The sequence below is a fragment of the Lineus longissimus genome, chromosome 1, assembly GCF_910592395.1.
Source record: "Lineus longissimus chromosome 1, tnLinLong1.2, whole genome shotgun sequence".
NCBI classification, from domain to species: Eukaryota; Metazoa; Nemertea; class Pilidiophora; order Heteronemertea; family Lineidae; genus Lineus; species Lineus longissimus.
This window is the reverse complement of record NC_088308.1, coordinates 3,734,002-3,759,344: the sequence shown is the minus strand read 5'-3', so window position 1 is coordinate 3,759,344 and position 25,343 is coordinate 3,734,002. Positions and strand designations below refer to the sequence as shown.

Here is a 25,343-nt window from a genome sequence, read left to right as displayed (position 1 = left end):
ACTTCAGGGGAGTCGGGTGAAAAACTCTGGTGTAAAAGCAGAAAATTTCCCCTGGAAAAAGTGTCCGGGCATATTTTATTCTGTTGGATTAAGCTATAAATGGTTCTGTACTAGATGCCATGACCGCCAATAGCTCCAGATTAAAGCGAGTGATAGAATGCCCGGACATTCTATCCCCGGCTGTAGAAACTCCCCAGAAAAAAGTTGTAAATTCTACTCTAATAATTGATTGTTCAATAAAGATATTAAAAACAAGATCGTGATATTTGTCACCCTCTTCTCCTCGGTGACCCTTGACGTCGCCAATTTGATTGGCCATCATAAAGTTATGGAACGACACTTTATTAGACGGCGTTCCGTTTTCTCAATAGATAGGAATCCACGGCGCAGAGTACATGTAACCACATACCACAGACCACATACTCTCATACCCCCGTGCCAATTTTTTCCAAGTGGGGTAATCCAATGACGGTTGAAGCTGTGTCACATCTAGTCGAGACAAGGGGTATCAGGCTGTTTCGTTACATTGCCAGTTCGCTACAAGTCGTTTCGTTACATGTGGCGGTCGTTTCGCAACATGGTAGGTCGTTTCGCTACATGGGTGGAGTCGTTTCGCTACATGATGGGTATGGTCGTTTCGCTACATGGAGGACGTTTCGCTACATGGGTGGAGTCGTTTCGCTACATGGATGTAGTCATTATTTTTACTCTATTTTACCCTACTATAATTCCCGGTGGTGACTACAAATTTATTATAGCACAGTTTGCCGGTAAAAAAACTTATACGGTTGATGGCGCGCAAGGGGTTCTTGTCGTCCTGGCCTGGGTTAGGCCACATAAAAAAAAGAGTTGGTGATCGTCCCCGCCCGCCCCTACGAAAAAAGGCCGGCCCCATTTTTTGTTAAAATCCTCATACACTGTGTATACTACAATGGTCGGGAGGACTGGTTCCCATGCCATCATATTTACAATATCTTGAAGTATTGAACTGTGAGAATTTTGAAAGAGATCAGTCCACCAACAGCTATACCCGTCGAACTTTGGGACATTTTTTTTTGGGACACCCGATATATATGCATTGAGCTGCCTCAAATTAATTGTTCCATCATTTGACCGTATATCTATATATACAGATAGATGATGAGATTTATACTTAAATTAACTCTCAATATATACCGTGCTTTGCGTGAATTTATTGCAAAAGCTGAGTTTGTCGATTTATTTCTTTATTTTTATTACTTGCTTAGAAATATCTGTAGGCCATGCACATTTGTCTCTTTTACATTTTTGAGGGCCCTGAAAAGGGCCGTATATTAATGCTGCACCAAAGGCCTAGCACCTTTGCAAGGCCTTCGCGTTGGCTCGCTCGTCTCCACCCATGTAGCGAAACATCCTCCATGTAGCGAAACGACCATACCCATCATGTAGCGAAACGACTCCACCCATGTAGCGAAACGACCTACCACGTAGCGAAACGACCGCCACATGTAGCGAAACGACTTGTAGCGAACTGGCAATGTAGCGAAACGACAGTAATTCCTTGGCTGGAATGAAGACGACATCGATGATGTCAATCTATGGGATGCCGCCGATGGACATGTTGGATGACCTAATGAAAAGTACATTCACGATAATCTTTTGAAGCATTGTCCAACCTGTGTTCACTTATGTGTTACGTTCCTGTGATGTGTGGCGAACAATTAGATTTCAGAAAAAAGATCAGGTTGGGGGAAATGACAAATGTGTGCATTAGCCCATGTCCGATTGTCGGATGCCATTGATTGAATGACCGGCTAAACTTTAGAATTCCCGATCGGATGTTCCTCCGCACTATATAAGTTGTGAATCGGTTTAAAGGGTTAGGGTTAGGGTTAGGCTACTTGTTCATTATTCGGTATTCATTCGCCCCTTAGACCTATACTTCCGATCGGGAATTCTAAAGTCGTTCCCTTATATTTTTTAACAAAACACGAGCCGCTTATTGGCGGATCATTCTGCAATGTTCTGTGGGAAGTGGTGAGCGTTGACGGACTGAGGAATTCCCTCTGTCGTGTCTGTCATGTGACCGTCTCATTCTTATGGCGGGAAACTCTGACGCACGTGGCAGTACTGTAAATCTGATAGGAACCGTAGTTACTTCATTCGTTACTCCATCCGTTACTTTCAAGTGGAATCACTTGCAGTTGAAAGAATTACATCTCATGGGCAGAAAGAACGGTAGGGTGGAGTCCTGATGCATCCTGTTGTTGGTCTTTGACTGGAGATCATAATCACTCGGGGTAGTTCTGTGATCCTTTTTTATGATGTGAGCATTTGCACAAAGACTTAGTGGTAGATGCCGCAGGGAGGGACAATGTCACAACGTCTGATGATGCTCCAGGGTAAAATTGATGTGGATGCATGAAATCTCGACCCCTCTACAAAATGAGTAGTCCTTTGTGGACCCAAACTGTTCAAGCGATACTGCAAGGACAATGTTGCCACCTGTGGACAGCCCATGCTGGTGTTGAACAGATTGTGACATTGTGTTTGAAGCTGAGAAGCGAACATTAACCCCCGATTTCCTCAGAATGAGATTTCGGGGAACACGATAATCTGTATCAAAACAAAGGGACTTTTTTTAGCATGACTAGGATTGTGGTTCGGGGCTTATCTTATAATGAATGCCACTGGTTTTTTACCCAGCATGAAAACAGCTCGAGTGGTAGTGAACTACCATGCAAACAAATATTATGATCAATGGACTCTTCCCCTTGGGTGCAAAGGTCAGTATGCGCTTGTAGTCCAAGACAGTGGTTCTGGTCGTTGCAACCTTATGCATAATCCACTTGGTAAGATGACCTCGGGGGGGGGGGGATTTTTTATTTGACCAATTTTTAAGGTCAATATCTGGTAAGCACAACAGTGGCTCCGATGAAAAGTTTCGATTAGTGATGGTGTGTCAACAGGCGAGTCAATAAGAAAAAAAATGTTTCTCTTTCAAAAAAATTTTATTGCTGTACATTACAAAGAAAACAGATGACGATTTGGAATGTAGTGTAGGAGGAAACCCGCATACCGGGAGAAAACCTACGCAGTCGGAGGGAGTCGCCATCTCCATCACACAGGTGACAGGTGCTTATGTTTGAAATGACTTAATACATTGTATATTATAGTTCATACAATGATCGTAGTACATTATTTTTTGGCTGCACCACTCCGAAAGCCCAATACAAGAAGAGGACCGGGAGATATGATAGTTTTTCTATCCCTTTAAGACGTGGTCAACTTCTTTACAAGATGTCACAAAGAAACACTGATAAGTGTCCTTGCAACACAATGCTAAATTGAGATCAAAAACAATAGACTCAACTACATGTACTCCACAACAACGGTTTGAGTTAGCACTAAAACCTCTCCATGCATTCATCATGTTTATAATACATGAATAGCTATTGTATTAAAACCTATTGTTCATGCCTTCAGGTGAGCCATGTGAGCTTACAATAGATTTGGTCACTGCTGATGATTTGAATAACAAAGGAACCACATTTGTCATGGCCACTGGACAGAGCTGGCTGCCACTTAGCATAACAAAGGGAGCAGTTATGACATGTCGTTTGCATGACAAAAGAGGTGACCTCGACAGGGAAAAGATTAAAAGTTGGCTTTGCCACTTTTTGCCAAGTCATGGAGTCTAGATCTCATTAGACATTTTACAAAATATTTACATGCAAGATTTACAAATACATTCATACAGGACAAAAGTTTTAAAACGTCTAAAAGTTGACGCTTTTAAGCTACACTTTTCTCAATCAATTCAGTATCATGTAAAAAATTGTCATCAAGGAACCATTGTGATCACTCATTGCCCAAGGTGATGTACCCATGGACAACATCATCATCAACAATTTGGGGTCCCTGGTAAGCCATAACAAAACATGCATGCATGCCACCATTGTCGAATGACATGCTTTGACAACGGCTCACAGTGTGACCACTAGGGAAGGATCAGTCTTTAAATTTCGAATAAAACAGTGAGAGTTTTAAATCTGACTGTTTTAGTTCAACTGGAAAGATGTTTTGGTATTTCTTCAAGGAGGAAATTCAAATTCAACAATTCACTGTTGGTCATTTGTCTCGAGCATGATAGTACATGTATTGAGCAACTGAACCAGCCAGTGTGATGTAAGGTCATGGGGATCAGAGCCCAGGCCATGTCAGTTGATTCTGTGGTACTGATGAGATTGAGAAACAGTATGAAAGGCCTACAGTTCCATCAGACACATGTGTTCTTGTTTCGTGGGGTCAGCGAAACAAGAACACATGGACCCCATGTCAAAAGTGATGGATATACCAGTAAATATCTGATGAATTCGGTGATTTTTAAGCATACAAATAACTTTTGTCTGAAAAGAATTTCAGGGTCCTCATCTGGCAGCTGTTGGCTTCTCTGGTAGCCACAAACAACCCATCCCCCAAATTGTTATTCCTTCTTATCTTAAGAACAAAACTTAGCTTGAAAATTATTTTGTTTGGGTTCTGGAGCGACTTATCATTGGCTCCCTTGTTAGCCATAAACAAGTCATAATGATAATTTCAATCCCTTCTTTGAAAAGTGTAAGATTTTGAACCATGGCACAAGTCATGATCATAACCAAACATAGATTAAAACAATCTATGCTTGTCATAAGCAGAGTAAATATTTGCCTTCTCACCATCAGAAAAATTTGAATTTTCATTAAATCACCTTTCAATCAGATATTTTGATAAAACGATAAAGCCTACGGTGACAAAATACAATCTAACCGTCGTACTGTTACTTGACGGCGATGGGAGCATGGTTGGGATGTGCTGGGTCAACAACATCCTTCTCCCTTCTGTGGGACGGCTCATCATGCTGAAAAGAAAAAGACAACATAAAATTAAGGTTGTTCATTCATGCTCAAGTTGATAATTCAATGTCAAGGGGCCGGGCCATTGTGCTGACCGTATAATCTTGTGGTAGTAGACAATTCATGCTGGTTAAGAAAAGTGCTATAGGTTTCAGACGAAGAACTTTTCGAAAACATCTTTTCTATTAAACCTTCATTTAGGACTCTCACGCTGAGCGCTGCTTTGGATGAGCAAGAGACACAAATCTGTGTTCCTCCCCGACATGCCTGATTTCATTACAATGACTAATTCTATCCTTAATCAGCAGTTTCAGAGGGAGGTAAAGGACTAGAATTTGGGAAGTTTTGTCAAAAGGGCGGTTTGGTTAAGGAGCATTTTCCAAGTCATTATTTTGAGCCGAGGTTTAGCTCCACCCTTGTGGTTTTGGTTAGTCAATCAATACCGACATTGCACCAACCCAAGCGGCCTACCATAACCGCTGAACTCAAAACGAGGCTTTGTTGGCACATGGTGCATTTACACAAGTGCGGTTCATTCTAAATCCAGGTATTTTAGAATACTAACAACGCAATTTTCATCAGAATTGCACAGATGATAGTTTTAACCATTCTTTATATTGAGTGCAAAAAGGTGTTGCCATAATACTGCTTATGTAATAAAACAACACACTTTTACTTTTATTTAATACTTGCAACCAGACCCTGACCATCACTACCAAAGGGTTTCTACCGAGTCTTCAGCTATTGTTTATCAGCAACAGTTGATATTCATGCTCATTACAAATTAGTGCCTGGGCAGCTTTCCAAAGAGGAATCAAAAGGTAGCCGCAAGGTAGGCAAGATAAGTTTAACACAAAGTCACCAATAGGGGTCTCTCACCTCTCAGAGTATGTCGAAACTATTCACGCTGTATGAGGGATACATTTAGTGCTGAATATAACCTGACCCAGTGCTCTTACTTTGCATACTAGTCACCTGAAGATGGCCAATTTAACCCCCCCCCCTCCTGCTTATAGTCCCCCTTCAACGTGATTAAAGCCTTTGACTTTGCATGTTCATAACTAAATTATCCTGTTTACAACCAAGAACATTCTTTATCGTCCAGTTCTTTTTGCAACATTTTATTGTTTTACTAATTGAGATTGGTCCAAACTATCATCACCGCGAGTTTGATGAAAATTGCACTGTAATTGGTGTCGCAAAAATAACATTTGAAAATTGTTCCTCAACAGAGAGCTCACGATCTCTAAATCAGGCCAATGGCTATACCTAAGGGCATTTGAAAAACTGAAATTGATTTGTTTATATTACCGTGTGATGGCATCCTTCCGTAGGTATGAGATAGGCTGTCCTCATGGTGGCTGCAGGGTATCATGTCAGGGCTCTATGTCCGTAGCTTTCTGTAAGTCCAGAGAGTCCCTTTCGAGTTAAGATTGTCATTCTAGTCAATTAGAATATTGTCATAATAGTCTATTAGAATGACGGACATTTAAGTGTCCTTCCCATCCACACAGTAAACACGTTCCCTTCTTCATCTTAGCGAAGGTTCTCCTTGAATTGGTCTGTCAAGGCATCGTTTGCTGAACTGTGGTTCATCACTCCTGCACATGGATATCCCTCAGCGCAACCATTCGATCCACTGAATCCACTCGAATCTCCGTCGTCTGCCCGTATCTGTGAGCGACTGGAAAACAAAATTTAAGGTTACTCCATTATTCTACCATGATTGATGCATGTGCCGTAGGGCCTTTCATTCAGTTTTATCAAATTTACCAGTTAATTTTCTAAAAGGCTTAGAATACTGACGACCACAACGCTAGAGTACTTGACACTTGATTAGCAATTCAATTCCAAACTGAGGTTGCTCGTGCAGTTTGAAGATAAAATCAACCATTTTGCGACTTGATGAAACGAACTCAGCCCATGGCGTGTTCACCCATTTACCGTCTTGTCATCTGTTTATATTTACCATATATGCATTGGATTCCTTTGTCATCCAAAATCGTTGAGAGTCACATCTACCATAGCACGAATTGTAGACTGTGGTTGAGTGGTTGGATCTTCTCGACAGCCATCATCTCAATCTGCAGAGGGCTAGAAAACAGGAAAAATACATTCAAGGACCTGTCTCAAAATGAATAGATTGAAACCGAAAGATTTTCTTCTTTTCATATGGGCGAGATGGTTGTCAGTTGACAGCGTTTTCTTGGGAATAAAATGTTGATCGGCAAACTCTTTGGCAGGCGTAATCTTCATGAATCCTGGCCAATTTCATTTGTTGAAGACATGAAGACAGAGTCTTCAGTTTTTAGTCATAATATTAATAAGGGGGTAGAGGGTTCACAGAAAAGAAATAATTTCTTTTGGCTTCAGTCTATTTGGGATGATTCCTATGTATAAGTTGACATTAATTTCAATGACACCCTTTAAGTTCTACTTCTTTTTTTATTATTTTTCTCTGATCGACTCCTAATTATTTGGTCGTCAAGATTCAGATCAAAATTTCACCCTGTAGACTGCAACATCGTCTTTTGTGTCCCTTGTCCTTGTGTCCCTTGTCCTTGTGTCCCTTGTCCTTGCGTCCCTTGTTCTTGTGTCCCTTGTCCTTGTGGCCCTTGTACAATGTTGGCTCGGGCTGCCTAAAAAGAATCATATATTTTGTTGAGGGGTTTATCTAATTTCTGTGTGTTTCTACTGCATGCTGCGTTCACACTGAATCCGATTTAAAACTGTTTTCCAGAGAGCACTCTCCGGAATACGAATTGGCTACACCAGTTTCGAAACGGCTGCACCACACTTGGCCTAATGCGCATGCAATTCGATTTGAAAAGTGCAACTCTTGCCACGTATTGTAGTAACGTGCCTTTCGCGGATGAGTGTCCCTGCCCTTTGTTGTAATTAGTAGATAATCAAGACAGAACACAAGCTTGTGTGCATGACCCCTGTCAACGGACTGTTTTGATATGTATTAACGCGCACACCACAAGTTTTAATGAGAATCAGTCAATACGAATTCAACAAAGCACATTCAATTGCATTCTTGAACCAAATTGGTTGAAGAGGTTTCAAAACAGATTGAACAGAATTGAGTGTAGCACCCCAATACGTATAAAGTTGAAATTGTACGACAGATTGATACTTTTTTCAGAGTTATTTTGACATCTTCTTTTAATCCAGACATAACTGACGACTAAGTGATGCTTACCCTGTATGGCTCCAACATTGGCAGCAACATCTTCTTGGGGTCCATCCAGTGTCTTCTCGGCTGACGAGTTGGAGGCCGGCTCTCCTTCATCGCCGTCTTGTCGATTTCAGGGGGTGTATATTATTAGCTTTGTGAGGCACAAGGAGGTGAAGAACACTGTTGTTATCCAAAGAGCCCAATGTCTTCGTTATTTGTACTAAACAGGTTCAGCACAAGTCCCACACGGACACGCCTGACATTTCATCCGACGAAATTCCGCAGGTTAACAACAGGTCTTAACCCCAGTCATTCCATCCCCCTCGAGATCAGGTAGGGGATCGCTGGCCAGCTATTGCTTACTATTGTTAACAGTCGTAAGACTTATCCCGCCAACACTCTAAAACAAGGGGACCAATTGAATGACTAGCGACACGCAACTGTCTATTCCCCCCATCAATCAACCACAATGACTCAAAGGGAACACGTACTTTGAACCTAAGTCCATGTCATCACCGTCGAAACTTAGATGAGGACCGCAGAACAAAGTGGCAAGCATGCCTGGGACCCAGCCACCGCGCTTTGGACATGAGATGAGATAGACTCAAGTCGCCAGTCACGATAACCAAATACACCAAGCGTATAGCTTGAATCGAACCCAATCTATCATCGTCATTGGTCACCTGGCCTGGCCTGGACAACTGAAAGCTGAATAGGTTCAAATAGATGATAAGCAGGAAACAAAAGAATAACAACTATAATAGCTAGATAACTACGATAGCTAGATAACTACGATAACTACTCTAACAACTAGAATAACAACAATAGCTACAAAATGAGCAAGTCGGTCATCAGACACACTTCCAACTCTCACAACAGTCACCATAGTCTCTCCCCCCCGCCCCACATGACCTCCCGCACCCTTTTCCTATCCCGTCTCAAACACACACACACACACAAAACATCTTACTATGGTTACAACTTTTGAATAACCCGCCTGATTTGGAGAGAGAAGTGTCACTGTCAATTCATTTTTAATTACATGACCAAAACATGATATGGAAAAATTTGTACCGAATTTATTACGGCATTTTATGAACATTTCTTGGTATAAAAATCTTTCATTTTGAAATTCAAATTATGGATATGTTGAAAGTTTTAATATCTTTGATTAGTTAGGAGAGTGCACATAATAAAGTTGCAATGGCGATAACAGTTGGAATGTGTTTCGTAATTTGTATTCTTCATGCCAAAATAAATTGTTTCATCCTTTTTCCATATAACTCGCCAATTATAAGTCTGGAATATTTTCACTGCCTTGAGGATCTGTGGGAGTCAAGTTACAAGTTTATTTTACCAACAATAACACAGATTTGACAGTGGCACCTCTATTGACAAGGCAGACGAGTCATAACCAGATACTATACCTACCCTTCTTCTTGGAAATCAAACAAGAATCTTCGAATGCAATTGCGGACAAGGTTGTGTCATCTGAAATAATAAATTGGCACAAATGTGTAATAAAATTACAGCATTTCTGCTTGTATTTGTATTAGTACTCAGCAGTCATTATACTAAATGCCGAAAAATTATGGTTGAATCTCAATTTTTCACATGATTTGCTTTCCTTTGGCAGAGGTTGACCTTATTATGGAAATAAATGTGAGCTAGGTCATGGCATATCATGCCAATCCATCGTCGTGCTGATATACATACCCTTGCAAATCATACAAGATTCTTCAGTTGCAAACGCGGAGAGGGTTTTTAGCATCTGGAATGAGAAATTGAAACAGATACATAATATCATCAATTCTACAAGAAGTCATGAAAAAAGCAACTTTCAGCCAGATCCAATGAAAGTACCAGATTTTGCCTGATTCTCTCATGCAATGACTCCTAAAAATACATATTTTCCACAAAAAAATAATCAAAGGAAAGTTGGGCTCTCTTCCAAAATCCCTTTTGCCTGTAAAACGATATAATGTCAAGATTTAGTAGGTGACACCCACCTTTTGGAACATTGATGCTGAACACATGTAATTTGGCTATTTCATAATGTTGAAATGAGTCAAAGTGTGCACACCCTGCCAGAAAGAATATTCTGCTTGCACTGCATGCTTGAACCAAGCATTGGAAGGTATAAAATGTGACAGGTAGTGGTTTTATGTAACACTCGCAAACTTTCCTTCAAGGTTGACTGAGTCTGTTGTTGCCTTAGATAACCAAACAAAGGTGTCAGATGTAATACACTAATAGGCCGTGAAGCCAGATTGGTAATGAGATTGGCCATAAGCCATGAATAAATAACCTTTTTGATTATTGTGGATTGGGTCTAATAGAAATCGTATGGGGTATTAATCACATAGTAGAGTTGCTAGTTTTTCCTTAAACAGATCTTGCAATGAAAACTGGTAGAAAAAAGTCATAATGGTGAACTTGGTGGATACCAACTTTTCGAATTCTGGTGAATTTAGAATAAAAAACCCATAAAAGTCCTGTAGTTTCATGGACGAGGAATTTCATCACATACAGATTTGAGAACGAGAAGTTGAATACACCCTTAGAGTTCATACCGTAGAGAATGCTATTATAGACTAGTCGTAGTACCAAGCACTCAGACCAAAGTATTAAGAGGGCACGTCATCATTGCGTAAATTCAGGAAAGAACCCTTAAGATGGAATGACAACATTTTCATGAGCTCAGAAACAATTAATTTCAACTTAAACATGACTTAGCTAGGAATAATTTCCAACAAATATCTATATGATTATGAAATACGCAATGTTGGTGAACAGAGCGCCGTTCGAAACAACAGTGAAACTCGGCCCCTTTTCATCAAATTTGGTAACTCATGAAAACGGAGCCTCAGAGGTGTCCTATTTATAGCGAATCCAGTCAGACTTTTAGCACATACGCGTACATTCAGGGAAGACTCCCTAACGAGACCCGAGGCGAATTGGCACTGTGATCAGTCGTGCTGTCACCTGATCACGGCAACACTGGACGCTCGTGACTGCCCCATTCATCATTAAAATCTATATCTTTACGCATCTGTTTGACACAAAAACATTGTTGCTGTTGTGAAAACTATATCACACATGCACGACATCCTTAAACTGTCTTTTATCTATCGAAACATAACATTAACAAGGAGGCTTTACATCCATGTTACAAGCAGCGCACTATGACTAGGCCTAGGGCCTAGGCCTATTAATATAGGCTACACTGGATCAGTGTGTGGACGATCAAACTCATGGATTGTAGTAGGCCTGAAGGGACTATATGTGAGAAATTCAACGGGTGTAGGCCTACTGTATCAGTGTATGTAATTTTCCACATTGTACGGACCGAAGATCGGGAGATTGTTAATTCACACATAACACACACACCGACACAGGTGACAGTGTGAGCACTGAGTGAGTGACACTACTGAAGTGAGTGTACAACAGTACATAGGCCTACACGTCACGGTATCAGGCTGTTTCGCTACATTGCCAGTTCGCTACAAGTCGTTTCGCTACATGTGGCGGTCGTTTCGCTACATGGTAGGTCGTTTCGCTACATGGGTGGAGTCGTTTCGCTACATGATGGGTATGGTCGTTTCGCTACATGGAGGACGTTTCGCTACATGGGTGGAGTCGTTTCGCTACATGGATGTAGTCATTATTTTTACTCTATTTTACCCTACTATAATTCCCGGTGGTGACTACAAATTTATTATAGCACAGTTTGCCGGGAAAAAAACTTATACGGTTTGATGGCGCGCAAGGGGTTCTTGTCGTTTGTTCGCACTTGAATGGACCAGTAACCTCATAGACATCCATTCGCGTTGGCTCGCTCAATTACGTACTTATTATTGATTGACAGGGGTCATTCAACCGCACTTCAACGCAGATTTGGAGGCCTTTGCAAGGCCTTCGCGTTGGCTCGCTTAACCGTCTGTATCCGTGTATACGTACTTATTATTGATTGACAGGGGTCATTCAAACGCACTCCAACGCAGATTTGGAGGCCTTTGCAAGGCCTTCGCGTTGGCTCGCTCGTCTCACCCATGTAGCGAAACGTCCTCCATGTAGCGAAACGACCATACCCATCATGTAGCGAAACGACTCCACCCATGTAGCGAAACGACCTACCATGTAGCGAAACGACCGCCACATGTAGCGAAACGACTTGTAGCGAACTGGCAATGTAGCGAAACGACAGTAATTCGAGACAAGGTAGCCTACACAATTACATGACACATCAATATTGTAGACTGACATGCAAGTACCCTGTAATGGAACACGGCAGACTCCGTCCTTGGATGGCGCATCCAGCTGCTTGGTTGCGACAATGTCTTCTGTGGCATTGACAACTGGACCCAATCAGAAAATAAAGGGGACATCGTCATCAGCAGTTCTTTGGTTGGTCTTCATCATCTGACAATTATCTGGTATGATTATATGATTACAAAATCTTGAACTTTACAGGTGATGAATTATAAAACACCCTGCCTGAGGACAGTTTTGATAAGCATTCGTCCATCGCCTCGCGCCACCTTTACATAATGTTTAAAACGAAAAGGGGTTCTTCCAGCTGCCTGTGATCAGAAAAGTGCGAATCGATGGCTGAAATTGTAAATCATATTCGAGTGCGCACGCGCAGAACTGCCGAAGGAAATTTTCAAAATGGCGCTCAATCTACATTGAACCAATGTATTCTTTCACCATTTTAGGTGGGTATTTAACAATGAAATAAACGATAATAAAGCTACCCCAGCCTACTTCGCAAAAAATAGGGTGAACCAAATTGCTCCTGTACCAAGCATGTGGCGGAATAATCGCCATTAACTGATATCGGGACCATATTTTGAGAGGCAAAACTTGTAAAACGAGAAGAAAAAGTGGGTCGACAAAAATCAGGAAAAACTATCGACATCGTCTCTGACACTGATGAGTAACTTTGCAAGTCTGCTTTGCTGCTGAACCAGATCTGATTACTCTCGTCTTTTATTGATTTTTTTGAGAATACTGAGTAGGAGGCCTGTAAATTTACTGAGCTGACTGAAGATTTCTCTGGCCAAGTATTGGATATACAAACTTCAAACTAAACTGAAGGCCCTAGGGACAGGTATAGGCTATGCTGCATGCTACCCTGTCATGTGTAGGCCTACTGCGTTACACCTTGAACATGCATGATAAAGGGTCAAAGTGGCTTATGGCAAAGGCTAGTCCGAAGTAAAGATATCTTAACAAAGGCCTCCTGATGAGTTTTGAGTGGGTGCATTTGTCTTGTTTGGGCTCTGGTTTGTCTTTGTCGAATGTGTTCATTTCATGACTCTTCAGTCTTGGGTGTAGGCCTACTGTAGCCTAAGATGAGGGAATCTCAAGCATCCACTCCAGTGAAATTGGAGTTCCTATCATTTCCTCCGACAATGCAACATGTCCAAGTCAAATTCAAAATAGCTAACCTGGCTGGCTGGGCTGGTGGATGCTTTTACCTCTTGTCTTTTACACACAAGAAGAGATTGTGATTGTTCAGTAGAAAGGCAATGCCATAGGACTTCACAGCAAAGGGCAGGTAGCCACTGAAAGCTTCAACAAGCCAAAAAAGAAAGCTGGCCCTGTAGTCACATACTACAGTATGTTTTGCTTATTTTGAGTGTGTTGGCTGTTGTAGCTTTTAGTGTAGTGGATATCTGCCACCTGCTGTGCTCCGAGTGTGAAGTGAAATCCTAAAATTCCAGGGTTGCAGACTTCTTTCCTCATCTGCACCACTATGATTGTCAAAGGAACAATCGTTTTCTGCTCTTGAATTCTCTATTTTCTGTTCCAGAGTTACATATGCTTCACTGATTTGCTGAGCCAAGCTGTCGACTTTCCCAAGCGTATGATTCTATTCTTGCATCAGAATGTCTCGGTTTTCTGGAAAAACATACAGTCGTGTACGGACACGCGACACCTACTCTGAGAAAATATTTGATGACCTGTTTACTGATGAGGAAGAAAAGACAGGGAAGCCAAATGCAACTCGAGCTGTCGGTGCGCATCAGAAGTGGGGGAATATAGCAGTGACTTCAGTGCGTGGCCAACAAAAAAATGACGCAAGTGAAAATAAGAGGCGAAAGGTTGATGCAGTGGATACAGGGCCGGGCGATCCATTCAGTTTTGACTCATTTTCTGATGAGGAACGTCCAGTTGGAGGGAAGAAGAAAATGGCTTCCAAAGCAACACGAGGTGGTGTCCAGGCAAAGTCGAGCACGAACAATAAAAAGCTTATGAAATTTGACGGTAGTGATACAAACGAAAATCAGACCAAGTCTAGGTATAATTTATCCAAATCAAACCGGACGGTTACAGGTACGAGTTTAAGGAAAGACACTAAACCCTCTGAGGTCAAATCTGGTCCATCAAACAGCAAAGCAGCTGATTCTGTTTTCGTCAACCAAGCAAAGATATTACCTGTGTCCAAAGCGACTTCCGTCAGTGCAAAACCTGCCGCTCTTTCAATTTCATCTCCGGCTCCTCCAGTGTTAAAAAATGCTTCTTCCAGAGTGCAAGTACCTGCAAACAAAACGAATGAAAACAAGAGACAATTATCCATGGATGTTTTCACCACTAAATCGGTGGACAATTCACATAAAAAAACGGAGAGTTCCGTAGTTAACGAAGTGTTCCCGTCTTCTCAGAACTCTGGTGATACCGAGGATATATTTTCTCAGGCAACTCGGACATCGTCACGCTCTCCGTTATCTATACCAACGTCTTTCTCGAGTTCACAGACTCAATCCAGCAAAGATATACCCATGCCCTCATCCCCAGATCATACATATTATAAAAATAAACTATCTTGCACAGACTCGGAAACCGTGAACAGTTGCTCAACTGATAACGATTTCGACATTGGTTTTAACTTCTCGGGTGATACTCCAGAAAAATCGAAGCCGTCTCCAGGAAAGCGATCAGAATCTCAGACTCCTATCGAGAGGGATCATGCATATGTGTCGCCGATAAAACTCAAAGAGAACAATTCCCACAAATCAGTGTCGTCAAAATTCCATCCGGTCGCTAGTACAAGTTCTGATATGCCAGTTTTGGCTTTGTCTGATAGTGATAGTGATGTGGCGTCCGTCAAGTCCCTACCTGCTGAACTGAAGGATGAAAAAGAAGTTCCAAAGACAAAGGCACGGGAACCGAGCTTGTTGAAGAAAACTGGATCCACTTATGGCAGCAGGAAGATTTTAAATAGTCCAAAAAAGGTATGCTATTGTGTTTGTGCTGTGAATCAAAGACACAGTCACAGCATGATCTCTTTTAGTAAGTTCTTTGATTTACTCAGTAGATCGTGCGCATTATTGGGGTATGCTTAGATGCCATGAAACTTTCCAAAATATAAGTCTGTCACTACGGTTTTGAACCAACAGCAAAACTTTTGCGAGTCCAATATTTTGTAACCAACTTTCTGTAACTTTCAGCCTGAGAGTAAGGGGTTGAAGCGTTACAACCCAAGGCAGTGGATAAACAAAGAAGCATCAAATGAGGTGAGTATTCCAATAGTGTCAGTTACACTCGTGACTGTTGATTCTGACTGAGACTGATGAGACTTCTACTGATGTGATATTGTCAATTTATGGTTTCCATTCCCTCTCTGTGCGAGAACAGCATCCTCAGAGCATATCACTTGAAATTCCCTGGTAACATACCTTTCCCCTTGTTTTAAGTCTTCTGAAAAAGATGGCGCCCACAGCAGTCAGAGTCAATCCTCTGTCACCAGCAGCCAGAAGTCTTCAAAGAGTTCCCTCCTTGGCTTTGATGACTTCGACGATAAGCCAGCAGAACTACCTGCGTTGAGACGATCAGTCACTTGGCCCAAGAGACAGGGAGATGCGCCAGTGTCCACGCTCAGGGTCAACAAGGAACATAAACAGGTTCGTAGTTCCATAAGAAGATCCCGTTCGAGTGCAGCTGAGCCTTACTCATAGTATCAAAGCTTGAGCAAAACTTAGTATTTATATACCGGTATGAAAATGGTGCCCCTTTCAACTTTAATTTGAAAATTTGACTCAACTTGAACTAGGCACTAGAACAAATTTGAAGCACTCTTGAGATGTATCATTCTTCACGATTGTTGTTCTTATTGCAGTTATTCACAGTTGTAAGGAATGTGAAGGAAGCCCACGAATGCCAGGAGCATGGAGAGACCCAGGAGTTCTTTGATGATATTGAATACTTGCTGGCAGGACTACGTGATACGCAAACCGTCACTACTAGGTGTCTCAGGTATGACATGGCGTGTGCTTGGTCATCGGTCTGGACGAAATGCAGATGTGATGCTCTGGTGGTCATCGATGGGTGTCCATAAGTCACATCCTTTTATGGAGGGATGGGCATCCTTCATTCAATTGGTGGTCATCCATGATATTAGTGCCACTTGTCAGTGGGAGACAAGCCATTTCACACCACTCTGATGTCTGGAGTAATATAAGACTTAGACTTCCTTTATTTGAGGTCATCAGACGAGGGATAATCGACCTGCAATCTGGTATAGTACCAGAACAAGAAATGGTCACCCCTTGACTGCAGCACTTGGTTTGTAGGAGTTTCTAGAGCTCTGTAATGCATTGACTCTCACGATGTAGTCTTCGATATTTGGTAAACAAATCACAAGCTGTGACCTTCATCGGTTTCTTTTCAGCACATTGAGTTTGGCCAACAAGTGTATAGAAGCAGCATTTAGGATGCATTTACGAGCTCACGGGACTGTCGCAAAAATCTTCAGTGCCTTACATGATGCATGCTGCAATCCAGTAAGTAAAAAAGTTTTAGCTGTGAGGTCTTTATACCTCTACTGTTGTACTGGTGCTGCTGTCTAAAAGCATGAATTACTTATAGCTTAAAGGTCAGGCATTTTAATCCCGAGGTTCAAAAACGTAAGTTTGTTCCTTTGTCCAGAAATTGTGAAGTTGTACCTTAGTTCAGATGTGGTTGATTCAGAATTTTAAGTTTGATTAGAAGTGAACATGAAATTCAGACATTAGACTTGTTTGTGAGTCAATACATGTATTCTTTGCAGAGTTTGGCTCTCTCCACGTCGGCGATCATGTACATGATGAGTCGCGACCGCCTCAACATGGACGTGGACAAGGATGCGTTGGAACTGATGATCAAGCTGCTGAGTATGGACCTGCAGAATGAGGGCAAGAAGAAGGGCACCACGGCCAGGCATGAGACCATGAATAAGGAGTTGGAGCGCATGAAGACAAAGGTGCGCGCGGTGATTGCGCAGTTGAAGAAAGATGGCGGTGCCAAGGAAATCGATCTGAATGAAGTCACGGTAAGTGTGAAGGATGGAGTGTCTGCTTCGTCAGTCACTTGTGCTTGATGATCAAATGTGCGGCCCTTGGGGGCTTTTGATTCAAACAGCTTGTACTTATGGCTAGTTCCCCAGACGCTGTCTCTTCTCTTGGTTGCCAGTCTTGCCTACCTACCTACCTGTGCTCTACTGCCTCAGGTTCCATATTGCAGAGGCAACTGTCACTTTGAAGCAAAGTCTATCCTAGTCTGTTGTAGCTGGTGCTAATCTGAATATGACCACCTGTTTCCTGCAAGATTCAGTCAAGATGGTCGTTGATCGATAGATATTGTTCCTTCATTTGTGTATCCATCACTTTCAGACGGGTAACCTGGCTACTGAGACCCTGCTGAGTTTGTCATCCCGTCGCACTGGTGATTGGTTTAAAGAAGAAGTCAGAGGACTTGGTGGTCTAGATCATATTGTAGATACAGGTAAGCTTTCCCAAAAGTTGTTTTTCTTCTCAGATATGGTAAGTGGTCTTATTTTGCCCTAGAACTCGTAACATTGGCTCTCAAATACCGTACTTCAACATCTCAAAGGAAGAAAATATCTATTAATATTGCAAACAAACTTTTGTCCTCCAATCTAGGAGGGGATCTAGAATCTTTTGAGGGGTGACATTTCCCCCTGGAGGAAACCCTGATTAAACAGCATCCAAAATCCTACTGACTGTGATATAAGTATGTTGTTGTTCATTTCCAGTGAGTGATTGCACTGATAATCTGGATGAAGATGCAATAGTGTTGGATGATGCCACGATAGCAAATTTAAAGAAGATCGACAGGTGTCTACGCGTTTTAGAACATGTAAGTCATTTTAAGGTCTTCAGATGAAGAATCTTAACTTTTAGCGTTCTTTGATGGTCATGACTGTCACATCTTTCAAAGCATTTTGGTACATTTTCCACGTCCAAGACAATGCAATTTCATGATCATTTCAGCTTATAATCTCTTTTTTCCAGGTGACCTACTTAAACAGTGATAACCAGGCCCACCTGATATCTTATAATTCCTCAGCTCTCATCAACTCAGTGTGCAGGTGAGTTCCTATGTTGCCGATGAAATGGCCGTTACTCGATCAATACTTCCAGCATGATATCACTGTCAACAAGAATCATAAAGAATATGGAAGCAGCACCTTATCCGGTACAAGAATAGGCTTGATTCACCTTAAGGGCAAGACAGATTATACCTTCAATATCCTTGTTCATCTCCTGATTCATTTTGTAAACTATTTTCCTGAAAATTTTTGATGTTTTTCAACTTTGTTTCAAATGCATGATACTCCTGCAACAGTAAGGAACAACATCAACACACTTCTTTTCATGTCTTATCTGTTTCACAACTCCTCTTCAGTTTACTGAAAATGCTGGAGCGTATCCTAGCGTTTTATCCATTCAAAGATGGTGATGAAAAAGACCCGAAGAAGAATCTTGTTGGACGGACTGTCTTTAACTGTATGCTTTCAATACTCAAGGTGCTACTTAATATAACCCACGATAATGGTAAGTAACAGTACTCAGTCTGTGTGATCTCTTGCTCATGTTTTAATCACAGTACGTCTAAAGCATTACATCACTTAATGTTATCCATCATCAGTTCCCTGAATGTATCTTTGATAGTGTGGTTATTGTGGATTAGTTATGATGACCTAGCATCTATTTCTCTTGTTTTCCAGAATGGGGCAGTTCCAAAGTGGGCCAACACGAAGGTCTGCTGAGTTCAGCTCTGATGTGTGCTCTTCACTGTCCACAGTATGCTCCTGGGGATGAGAGGTTTGACCTATTGGTGCTGGTAAGTTTCCTACGGATACACTCCTGAAAATAAGTTGGCGGTATTCCTGTACCTTGCCTCAGAAGTACTGGACCTGGCTGCACAAAGAAACCTCTTTTAATGACCTCGCATCAAAATGTTTAGCTACAGGTCCCCTATCGATTCCTTAATGAAAATACCAGTATTGCATTGGATCTTCCACAAGTAGCAATGAAGATCATTCTGTTGCTTTGATTATTGATGTTTGCTTATTTACAGAGTCTTGGTATGATGATCAACCTTGTGGAACACAGCGAAATCAACCGACGTTTACTTGTCAATCTGGAGACGGTCTCATATTACGATTCCCCTGTCAACGGTGACAGTAAACCTTCCAATTCTGTTGAAGCTTTGGATGCCCTCATTCAGGTAAGATCACAAAATAGAATTGTCTTCCTAGGCTTTGGCTATGAGCGTTTGGTGAATTTGTCTATGGTTTGGTGCCAGGGTTGAATACTGGCCTCATGTTTCACACTTGAATGGGGTGTTCTGCTTGGCCCAAGCATCTCAGGGAATCTTGGCTCAACGTCTCATTCAAAGGATGAGGCAATTGAAGTAAAAAGACTTGCCCAAGATCACATGTGATATGTTAGTGTTGAGTATCCACGAAGTTGGGATTAATAGTCAACATCGTCCTCATTTTGCGTTATGGCAGCAGGAGCTTCTGCCTGGTCAAGCACATTTAGGTTAACAGTTGTACATATGTTGTTTTTCAGTTGTTTGTGCAAAAGGAGACTGCCGCTGGCCTCCTGGAGGAGTCGGTAAGCGATCCTAAATGTAACAGCCAGTCCCAGTCTTCCCAGGAGAAGGAGAAGCCAAAGGATGGCGCCAATGAGAGCGGGGAGTGGGAGGAGTCTGATTCCGGCCTCCTCTGGGTCATCGGCAAGAAGAAGACGCAAGATGGCGAGGAAAGTGACGAGGAACATATTGAAATTATTCCAAGTTCTCAAGAAGATGAAGAAAACTTTACCAAAGGTAGGAAGTAAGAAAATTGGTTGTGATGGTGGCGTAGAGTTTGGCTTTTGAGAAAGGTAGTGCTTGACATTCACTAGGAAACGAAACTAGACTAGTTGTTGCATGTGGTAATGAACATTTTCTTCAACAATGAGCCCATTACTCATCATCTCCAAGGTATGCCCGATCACAACTTTGGTAATTCTGAAGCCTGGCTCCAAAACAGGGCTTTAAACAATATCTACTGTACTTATCCATTGATGTGTTATCTTGTCTCCTTGCAGCACTCCATAAAGCAGGCAAACACATGGAAGACAGTATCGTGGCAGCTTATGTAGCATTACTAATAGGTTGTGTTGTTCAGGAAAACGGGGTAAGTCTCTCCTTGATCAGATTGTAATATACAATTGTAGCAGCTGTGGTGCAGTGCTTGGAGTCGAGACTAGCTGTCAAGAGACAGGTCTCTTTGTCTTACTTGCCTGAATCGAATACCAGTCAGAAATAATCAGATTGTAGCTCGACTGGGGTCTACAGAAAGGTTCAAAGATGGACTGGGGAGTCAAGTCAAATGATGTATCGTAGTTGATATCAGACTGCTATCCAAAAACTTGAATTGTTTTCAATATTTTTTCTCTTGATTAGGCATTAGTAACACGTGTCAAGGACCAGTTACCCGATGGCAGCTTTGAGCCGATGATTGGTGTCCTCACAAAGTTTCTGGGTTTTATGAACCTGACTGTAAGTATCATGCTGTCATCATGTTCCAAGCAGTCAGCGTCTTCCCTGACTGTATTGCCAATAGGTCCAATGCGTTCAAATCAAAAACTAGGATAAACACTGCTAGCTTTTGGTGGCAACCCTGTCCAGTTGACCAGGCGGAACTACGCTGTTGTGGATCAGGTCCTGTCCGATCCAGTCGGTGTACTCTTTGGTCGGCCATGTTTTCAGTGTCCTCAGCAAGGTGGATCAGGTCTTCAGGGTTTGATCCGGTCTGGTCCAGTCCTATCATCTGTAGGTGAACTCATTGACTTTGGGTATCCATGTTTTCAGTTATGCTCGGGAGTTATTTATACTCTACACGAATAAGCAAAGTGAGGTGATATATATGAAATTCAGTCGTGATTAAATTTGCTAAATCCTTCTATTTTCATTGCAGAGTGCTGTGGGCAACACTGGTGGTAAATCCATAATCAAGGTGATAGAAACCCTCATGAACTCGTGATCTCTCTATATTTAAAGTATTCCATGTATAGTTTGTTGTTTATTCAAGTATGTATGATTGTGACTGGTATCAAAGTGGCTACGAAACCCTCACTAAGTTGACTTGTACTGTGAACCGCCAAATTTTTGCGCCTCCCTATTTTTGTGATTTGCCAAAATATCTGAAAAATAAGAATTTTTATCAATTGTTATTTTAGTGGATTATGAAACTTCTCCTATTTTTTCATTCACTTTAGAAAATATTTTCGCAAATCAAGATTGTTCATTAAATCCGATGAAATGAAATGCCCGTAAAAACTTGGGGGTTGACAGTATCAGGAAACTGGGGCTGGCTCTACCACTGACTGAAGCCATTTTAGGCATAATTCAATTCAAGTTGGATTTGCAAAATTGCTATTGTAATTTGGCTCAACTTGATTTCTTCCTGGAAGGTTCTCCTTGTCCTGCTACATTGTAGATAAGAAGTATGAAAACCACCTGTTTGGCTTGGATATCAAAAGGTGCATTTTGGTAAATATTCTGGCAGCTTTCTTGGATCAGGGATAACTTTTGACAGCTTGAACTAAAAAAAAAATTTAATCAATTTAAAGAACGGAAATGTGCTTATCAGTGTCATATATTTATGTTGATGCATTTTACAAGCCCTTCCATGAATATTGGTTTAAAACTGTGCTATTCGGTTGAAGCGTTTTTGTATAATTTTTCATCAGCCAAATTTCTCAGTGGTCTTTGCTTTAATTTTGGTCTCTTTTCCTATCTTATATGTCCTGTGAACATGCCCTTTTTCAGCAGAAGGGGTTCGAATCTACTATTAACTCTGAAATGTTTGATTTTCACGATGTTTGCGAATGCACTATCAAGTGCAAACTTAAAGAGTGAGAACATTTCAACTGTTGTGCATAAAACCATTCAGGTTTGGTGGCAAACAGGATATTTTTCTGCTGCAAGTAGAAATGAGCAAAGTCGCTACTTTTAACTTCACAATCATTTCACGGTTGACAGTACTGCTAGGTGCCAGTTAGTGAAGTCATTTCATGATGCCGCTGTTGTATAGTAATTATCATTATTGGATATTTGATTAAGACATTTCACTGCCATGTGCACATAATGATAGTATAAGTAAAAGGTCTGTGCAGTAAATAATTTATGTAACCCTAAACTATTGCATTTGGGAGATAGGTGGCACGGTGGTCAGAGCACCTCATGATCAGGAGGCTATAGGTTCGACTCACTGAAGGACTACCAGCGTTTCATCTTCATGTCCTAACCCTGTAGGCTTGCCTGAGAAAATAACCTGCGATGAACCAGCGTCCTGTCCAAGAAGGGGAGTGCTACTGCCAGTTGCTTAATGCTACAGAATCCGGGATAGGCTCCGGCCTAATGAAACTTTCCCACCTCAGTTCATACAGCCCAGCAGACTTTAACTAGCTTAAACTGTTGCATTTGTAGAAACATCTTCTGATTCCTCGACCTGCATGTTTCATTCCAAGTGATTCTAACTGTAACTAATTGACTTGATTCTATAATTCCTAGCATTTTTCTGATTTTATTCTCATTTGATATTTTTACTCTCGACTTTGGAAGTTTGGCATTGCAACCCTTGGTTTAGGATTATTATCTTAGGTATTATGAGTCGGCTGTAGCTTGTATATACTTTCATTCACTTTGAATCAATTTTGTTTATAAATAGGACGTTATTGTCATGTAATAATATTTAAATATTTGATTTGGTGAAAAAATCTTTGTAAATAAGTAAATTTTGCATTGTAGTTTGGAAAATGCACAATTTTGTATTGATAGGATTGCTTATGTTTTGATAGCTATTAAAAGGGCAACAAAGTGTTGATTAGTAAATATTGTAAAGTACATTTTTTTGGGACACTTGGTAGACTAACAGCCTTTAGGAACAGTGGAAGCGTTACTGCTGTGTTGGCACATTTCTAATGTATTCTTGGACTGTCATCTATCCAGTAACTCGGACATTAGTGCTGGCCAGCAGTTACTCTCGCACTACAAAATATTTTGAGTGGACTGCACTGGATAGTATAGGTTGGATGAAATATTTACTCTCAAATTCATTTTCATTTCTGACTTGCATTATTTCTCCACCAAGGACCCTTTTTCATTATAATGGGAATCCACCTTGTCAAATAAGTGTCTTTGGTATCAAATCTTGTGGTAACTTGTATCCAAGGTGTTGCATGGACATAGCTAAATTTGTGTAAGTATAAAGAGGTCTGAGCTAAATTTTGTATAAGTGGTATTTTATCATGGCATTTTGTAGTGTGAAAATCTTTGGATTTCATGCTTCCTGAAGTTGAGCACTATAATCATGGGAGCGGGAGGTTATGTCCGTAAATTCATCATTTGACAAAGTGTCCTAAATGTAAATATGGTGTGCACAGCTTTTAAAATGACTGTGAATGGTTCATTGAATATTATGGTCGTAAAGGTATCACATAAACATTTTGGAGTTAAGTCATCAATGAATTATGTACACACAGTTAATGCAATAAATGATTTTATATGGAAAGCTTGTTTGGTTTTCTTTGTTTTGTGGGTGTGGATGTGACTACATGGATGTGATCTTGTGCTCGAAGCTTCTCCTTCTGTGTTCTCCCTCACACTGAAGTGCCTCACAAGCTTAATATCCTGCTATACAGACAGCTAGAAGTCTTCCACTTTTTCCAGGGTGACATTAAAAACCATTACAGCGACGGCTTGTCTTTGCTTCCGATATTTGAGGGCGAATACCGGAGCACATCTGTCCTCCATCCTGTATACATACACGCCACAGGGAAAGATAACGAAGACCATCTCAAAGCAAGTGTCTTCGAAGAATCTAAAGGATTTGTTGGCCCAACAGGATCAGCAACGCAGGCCTACTCCAAAGAACTGGGTGCACACCAATCGCCAAAATAGTTCGAAGACCTCGCTGGAGTTGGCTGAGACATGTGCGCTGAATGTCGCCAAGCACAATTCCAAGAATATAGCACTCCGATGGGCAGCCCGGCGACGGGAAACGAAACCGAAGCTGTCCAAAGAGACCTGGCGCCGTACGGTAGAGGAGATGGAGCAGCTTGGTCTGACGTGGGGGAACATCTACACACAGGCTGCCGACCGAATAGGGTGAAGACTGATGGTTGGAGCCGCATTTGCCCTCTGTGCACGAACGGAACCAAGTACGTATGTTAGCAATCTAAAAGCAACCAAATACGTTTTCTAGAAGATCAATATCATCTCAGGATATTGAAACTGGTCGTCCGCCCAGAACATGAGAGAAAGCATGCATGATGTCTTCAGTTTCAGCATTGTAACTTCAGTGGATACTATGTCCTTTTCAAAATGCTGACGCTGTCTGTATCCAAATATTGGCATTTTCCTCGGAACAATCACAGTCCTCTTTATACCCCTTCCGCTCTCGACATCGAGATAGACCACCGGCTGATGGCGCCATCTCTTGCGCTTACGATAGTAGGTTGTGTCGCGGACAGACGACTGGAGGACACGATCTGTGGCTTATTTCAGTAAGGTCTTCAGCAAAATATTGAAAAAGAGCTTGGCTTAGAATATCACGTCAGAGTTTTAGTGAAGTGATGGAATCTACTGGATCGGTGAAGCAGTATTAAATGCCCCATTTGGGAAAGTGTGGTGACGGATTATGGTACGGTCGTACCTTAGATACAACCCTTTGTCATTTGGTCACTCTACCGGAGGACATTTAAAACTGTTACACCAGTGGAAACAGATAGTATGGGGCATGTATCCTCACTTGAAAGTTGAGTTTTAACCAATTTTTGTGATGAAATTGCTTGCCATTTAAGCCGCAAAACGCCGATAAATCGGAATGTGAAATTCGACTGATGATATATAGATATAATGACGTGTCTGCAGAACAATAAGAGATAAAGAAATACACCATATTGCTGGGCAAAATAAAGGGAAAGGGGAAAGTGAGAGAAAAA

At 41.4% G+C, this 25,343-nt stretch overlaps 1 protein-coding gene and 1 long non-coding RNA gene across 6 annotated transcripts; one reads left to right on the top strand and one right to left on the bottom strand.

Moving 5' to 3' along the window:
- Positions 1-2,972: 2,972 nt before the first annotated feature.
- On the bottom strand, positions 2,973-12,344 carry LOC135485495 (uncharacterized). 5 transcript variants are annotated; one of them, XR_010446582.1, is made up of 9 exons: positions 11,405-11,474; positions 10,065-10,139; positions 9,772-9,826; positions 9,487-9,546; positions 8,080-8,763; positions 7,383-7,513; positions 6,844-6,968; positions 6,186-6,558; positions 2,973-4,879 (listed from the first exon to the last, which is right to left on the bottom strand). It is a non-coding gene; the product is annotated as an uncharacterized LOC135485495 (long non-coding RNA). The 5 variants fall into 5 exon arrangements; XR_010446581.1 differs by lacking the exons at positions 10,065-10,139; positions 11,405-11,474 and adding an exon at positions 12,330-12,344; XR_010446578.1 differs by having other exon boundaries at positions 9,772-10,139.
- A 218-nt stretch (positions 12,345-12,562) lies between these two features.
- Positions 12,563-23,911, top strand: LOC135485489 (wings apart-like protein homolog). The gene is made up of 17 exons (XM_064767578.1): positions 12,563-12,773; positions 13,874-15,296; positions 15,513-15,578; positions 15,759-15,965; positions 16,181-16,317; positions 16,733-16,844; positions 17,111-17,371; positions 17,712-17,823; positions 18,095-18,198; positions 18,354-18,430; positions 18,748-18,896; positions 19,070-19,185; positions 19,423-19,572; positions 19,920-20,178; positions 20,442-20,530; positions 20,800-20,895; positions 21,314-23,911. The coding sequence occupies exons 2-17, from the start codon at positions 13,950-13,952 to the stop codon at positions 21,377-21,379; spliced, it is 3,348 nt and encodes a 1,115-aa protein (XP_064623648.1). The 5' UTR covers positions 12,563-12,773; positions 13,874-13,949; the 3' UTR covers positions 21,380-23,911.
- Positions 23,912-25,343: the final 1,432 nt, after the last annotated feature.

Coding starts and splice junctions, on each gene's coding strand:
- LOC135485489 (XM_064767578.1), top strand. CDS start 13,950: ATGTCTCGGTTTTCTGGAAAAACATACAGTCGTGTACGGACACGCGAC. Junction 18,897..19,069: donor TAATATAACCCACGATAATG/GTAAGTAACAGT, acceptor CTTGTTTTCCAG/AATGGGGCAGTTCCAAAGTG. Junction 20,531..20,799: donor GTGTTGTTCAGGAAAACGGG/GTAAGTCTCTCC, acceptor TCTCTTGATTAG/GCATTAGTAACACGTGTCAA.